Here is a 5,336-nt window from a genome sequence, read left to right on the forward strand (position 1 = left end):
GCCGCTCTCCGGGTCCCTGGGTGGTGGGAGGGGACCCAGAGCTGCACCCTAAAGCCTCAGGGTGAGCTGGGCTGGGGTGTCTTCTCCTGGGCTGATGTATGTCTCCTCTGCTCATCCTGCAGTGCCCTGTCCTGAGTCCCACGCCAGCCCCCAGGGCACCCTGCCCTTTGAAAGTGGAGGGAGAGTTTAGTCTCGTCTGATCTGTAGGATGGCATCAAATCAGACACATTAAGTTATTTCATGTAAAATACTGTACATGTATTGTACACAGTGTATACATCTATTGTACATGGCACATTGCATCATTTGTTATACATTACAAGAAACATTTTATTATACAGTTGATGTAATACACAAATGTTATACTGCACCTACAGTTTAATTTAAGGGATGTTTTACTATATATAATTTTTGCCTTACACTCCCCTCCTAAAAATTTAATGCCCATGTAAGCAAAGTTTTAAAAAATTTTTATTTAACAGTGCTTTTCAAACTAGTATGTATCAGAATCACCTGGAGGGCTTGTGAAAACAGATCCATGCCCTCCTCACCCACAGAATTTCTGATTTTGGGTGACCCATGACTTTGTCTTTCAAACAAGCCTCCCACGCCCCCCACCCCCCACCCCCCGGCTATGTTGAGGCTGTTGTCCTTGTGCTGCATTCCACCCAGCAGTGCTTTAACAAAGGCTACTTCGGTGCTTACTAGTACAAAGCATTATTCTAAACACCTTGTAAATATCAATTCATAGCCCTCACACCACCCATTTTACAGATGAGGAAACAGGTGTGGAAAGGTCAAGTAACTTGCCCAAGGTCACTCAGCAGCTAGTGAAGTAGCTGAGGCAAGACCCATGCCTACTTGGAACCTGCTGTGTGTCCCCACCTGTCTTTTCTTGGTCACTTTGGAGGGTGAGCAAGTGAGCTCTGGGCAACTGCTACTCTGGCCTTGAGCTTGACATAAGCACTGAAAACTATTCCCAGGATCCTGCTCATCTACGTAGTGATCCCACGCAGTGGGATGTCAGCAACAGGAGGCAGGGGATGCAGTCTCTGCGTATATTACACCAGGGACTGCAGAGGCCCACAGGGGCCAGACTCTAATTGAGAGACTCTCACATAAGAAAATATTTTTCTGAAAGCTACTCATCTCTCAGCTTACTTCATTCCTCACTTTTGGTAGATAGATACACGGATATAAGAAATTGTTCCAAATAGTTCACTTTTATCTTGTCTCTACTCTAAGGAAAACAAAGAGTAAGTGTATAGGGTAGTTGATGCTTGGTTTCCCTTTTGGGGAGTAGGAGGGAGTGGTGGAGAGTAGGGCAAACTGGCCTGTTCATAGAGAGTAACTGCTGCTCAATTCCAGCCACAGACCAACTTCAAGAGAAGTTCAAATCCAGATTTTTATGGGATATCTCTTGATTTTTAAATTTTGGTAACTAATTACAAGTACGTACATACACAGACATACACAGACACGTACTGTATGATCTTGGCTTTATTGGGCTCAGAAGGAGCCAGTTGACAATCTCTAGCCTTCTCAGGGAGACCCATCAGCCCACTAGTTCCAACACTGCAACAGGCAGGGCAGGCCAAATGTTGGCCCAGTCTTCTCTAGACCTTTCTGTTAAAAAAAAAAAAAAAAAAAAAGGTGGGTGGGTGGGTGGACAAGAATCTTTTCCGGTTTGTCACAGTGAGTTCCAAATGGAAGCTTGCCTTTTGCATGAATGTACCTGTTTGGGGCTGGGGGAACAGTCACTGCCTCGGGGTTCAGGACTCGCCTCCCTCCTTCTGCCCCTCCTCCCTCAGGATGTCCATGAGAAGCCCCGGCTCTGCCCAGCTGGCCCTGGATGACGGTGGCACCATGGTGAACTGTACTGTCAAGTCAGAGGGGAAGAAGGAGCCCTGCCACGAGGCCCCCCAGGGCTTGGCCACCACAGCTGAACCCCAGCCCGGAGATCCAGCCCGGGCCCCCCAGGATGGTGCTGACCCTCCAGCTCCAGCCCAGGTGCCCAGCACTCTCCTAGGGGCTCCTGGGTCAGTGTCCCCACCCTGCCTCTGTAGCTCCTATGCCTGTGCCCTTCCCCCTAGTGGGTGGAGCAGGCACCCACCAGCCTAGCTGGGCAGAGGGGCAGGCAGAAGCATTCTCCTCTGGGGCAAGACTTAGGTGGGTGGGTGGGTCAGGCTACCTGTCAGAGCGGGACATGAACTCACTTCTGCCCTCACTCACCTGATATGAACTGCTCACCTATGTGTGACCAGTCCTTACCCTTGAAGACTAGTTGAGAAATAGGACACACATGCTCACAGGCTGGCTTAAAGATAATCTACTAGCTTTTTCATATGAGTCGAGAAAAGCAGCCTTATTAACCGAACCAGAGTTAAATTGCTATTAAAGACAGTACAGTTCCTCATTCTCAGAATGAAGGGGCTGAACTACATGAGTGGTGAAGATTCTTGCAGCTCCTAAAAACTCCGTGATTCCATGCAAGAGATGTAAAAAGGGACTACCTAATCAAAAGCCAAATGAGTGAAAATGAGGAGAGTTTTAGGGCTCTGAGGAGGGATCCAGCCAGGAGGAGTATGTGAAAGGGGGCTAAGGGGTAGGGGTGGTGATCGAGGAAGACTTCCTGGATAAGTAGGGCTTTAAGCTGGGTCTTAAAGAATGGAGAGGACTCAGATGAGAAGAGGAGAGAGGGGACAATGTCTTAAAGAGGGTGGGGTGGGGGCCTTGAGAGTAACCTGCGGGGCTGGAGTGGTAGGTGCATACAAGGGAGGCTTTTGGCCTCTTTAGTCTGCAGTGGCAAACCTCATTCACATGCATTATCTCCCTTGATCCCAGCAACAATCGTCTATGGCAGGGGACGTATTAGTATTTCCATTTTCGGAAGACCGAGGTCAGGTTCAGAGAAGTTCAGGGACTCATGTGGGCTCAAGCACCTTGTGAATCACCGAGCCCAGGTCTCTTGTCTTTAAACCTTTTGTTCTTTTCACCAAATCTATCAAGCCAAGTCAGAGCAAAGGTTGGGAAGGTGGGAAGGGAGGGCCCTACTGGAGGGTGGGGCTGGGTAGATTCTGGAGTTCCCCTAGGATACACATCCCCAGGGCGCTCAGCCCCCCACACTGCAGTCTGCCCCCATTCCCTTGGGGGTGACAGTGATATTCAGTGTGTCTTACAGGACAGCAGCTCCCTGGAAAGCAACGGGTCCCCAGAACCCAAGAGACCAGGAGGCTCTGAGGCTGCTTCTGGAAGCCAGGAGAAGCTGGACTTCAACCGAAATTTAAAAGAAGGTAAGACGTCGTCTGCCCTAGTCAGGGACGGGGGCCTGGGGGGGGGAGGTGTTAGGACAGTTACTCCTTAGCCCTTTGGTATCTTCCAGTCGTGCCGGCCATCGAGAAGCTGCTGTCCAGTGACTGGAAGGAGAGGTTTCTGGGAAGGAGCTGTGTGGAAACCAAAGATGTCAAAGGTGAAGGCCCATATGGGTGGGCAGAGGACAGATGTCTGAACCCCTTTCCCTTCTCCAGGCCTGGCCCTGCAGTCTAGGCCTGTAGGGCAATTTCTGGGGCTCTTGGTGCCCTCACACCTGGCCTGTGCCACTCTGGCTCCTGCCTGGTCCTAGGGGTCTGCACCATCCCTCACCCGGGGGGGTCCAAGCACTAGGCTTATTCCCATGCAGCAGAGGGCCTGGTGGGAATCAAATCCCCTGGGACCCTTGAGACCTTGGGGATGTCTTAGCCACTTCTCAGATCTCACTATAAAATGAGCCGAACGTTCCCTTTCACTGCTGGAAATTAATTCTAGGCCACCAGGACCTCATTAAGTGAATTAAAGTGTTGCTTAGGTTCATCAGGGTGATAAGTTTCCCAGTGTGGTTAATCACACTCCCAGAGGAATCTTTAAAACCATGCAGGTCCCCAGGTTCCACCCCTGCCTACTGAATGAGAACCCCAGAGGATGGGGGCCTGGGCATCTGTATTTTTCAAAGGCTCCCCGAGTAATTCTGATGCACATGGTCTGCATCCTGGCACTTAGGAGTAACTGCTGCATCTGACATGAACTGGATTAGAGACAAGGAAGCACTGACATTGCTAGTTGAGGACCATGTGCCAGATTCGGGACTCAGCTTTACATTCAATACCTTCAACCCTCCCAGCAACCCTGTGAAGTGTCGATTGTTGTGCTCATTTATATATTCAAAAAACGAAAGTGCAGAGAAGTTGGTAGCTTGCCCAGCAGCTCCCAGGAGGGATGAGTTAAAAGGGGAATTTGAACCCAGATCTGTCTTGCTCCAAAGCCTAAGCGTGTCACTCTGGGCCCTCCAGTGGGTTAGTTATCCACCCTGACCCAGTGGCACTGGGCACTTGAGGACATCCCAGAGGTGGGCCAGGGCTGAGATGCCCCACCGTCAGCATTTCCAGGGCCTGGAATCGGTGAGTGATGGTGGGGACCTTCTAGAGCAGCTAGTTGTCAGGTGACAAGATGAGGAGGCCCCTCCAGGGCAAGGACTGTATCTCAGTCATCTCTGTGGTCCAGCCCCTGACGGGGCCCTGGGGCAGAGCGATTGCTCAGTGTCATATGGATGGACCTGTAACAGATGAACAAACAAAAGTTCTCAATGGTGGTTGCTTCACTGTGGAGCAGGGACCCAGGAAAGCCTGGCAGAGAAGGAGCTCCAGCTGCTGGTCATGATCCATCAGCTGTCCACCCTGCGGGACCAGCTCCTGACGGCCCACTCCGAGCAGAAGAACATGGCCGCTATGCTCTTTGAGAAGCAGCAGCAGCAGGTGGAGCTGGCCCGGCAGCAGCAGGAGCAGGTAGGCCCTGCTTGGTGTCTGGCTTTCTTTCCAGGGATGGGGGTCTGGTCCAGGGCCTAGAGCGGAGCATGGTGGGGGCAGGCGGGGAAGGGGGCCGTGGGCAGGGGCTGGGCATTCCCACCTCTGGTGGTTCATCAGCCCTTGTGAGGGGACAGGGCGTGGAGCGGCGCTGCGGGGCTCTGAGTAAAAGCAGCTGGCTGCTTCCTGCCTAACCTCCATCTTTGGTCTCCGAGGAAGGAGAATAAATCCTGAGGGTTGGCTGTTCGGCTTCTTGCCCTGTCCAGCTGTCCTCCATGTCCTTGCGCTAGGCACGGGAGGCAGGGTGTGGGTGGGGCCGCAAAGGCTTGTGGGAGGTGGGATCCTGGGGCCTAAGGTGCATGTTCCCATCACCTGCTCTTTCCTTCTGCCAGATCGCCAAGCAGCAGCAACAGCTGATTCAGCAGCAGCATAAGATCAACCTCCTTCAGCAGCAGATCCAGGTGAAGGGGGGAGGGCTGGGTGCTGGGATCCAGGTGAAGG

At 52.0% G+C, this 5,336-nt stretch overlaps 1 protein-coding gene across 1 annotated transcript in view; it reads left to right on the plus strand.

Annotated features, from left to right (window-relative positions):
• The first annotated feature begins 676 nt into the window (after positions 1-676).
• SOX13 (SRY-box 13) overlaps positions 677-5,336 on the plus strand; it is a 12,987-nt gene continuing 8,327 nt past the window's right edge. The window contains exons 1-5 of the mRNA XM_029228939.1: positions 677-2,010; positions 3,182-3,293; positions 3,383-3,469; positions 4,645-4,817; positions 5,228-5,296. Of these exons, the coding sequence (XP_029084772.1) occupies positions 1,726-2,010; positions 3,182-3,293; positions 3,383-3,469; positions 4,645-4,817; positions 5,228-5,296 (726 nt within the window). The 5' untranslated portion in view covers positions 677-1,725. The remainder of the gene's footprint in view (positions 2,011-3,181; positions 3,294-3,382; positions 3,470-4,644; positions 4,818-5,227; positions 5,297-5,336) is intronic.

This window comes from Monodon monoceros, unplaced genomic scaffold, assembly GCF_005190385.1.
Source record: "Monodon monoceros isolate NGI ecotype Baffin Bay Population unplaced genomic scaffold, NGI_Narwhal_1 Super_Scaffold_18, whole genome shotgun sequence".
Taxonomy (NCBI): Eukaryota; Metazoa; Chordata; class Mammalia; order Artiodactyla; family Monodontidae; genus Monodon; species Monodon monoceros.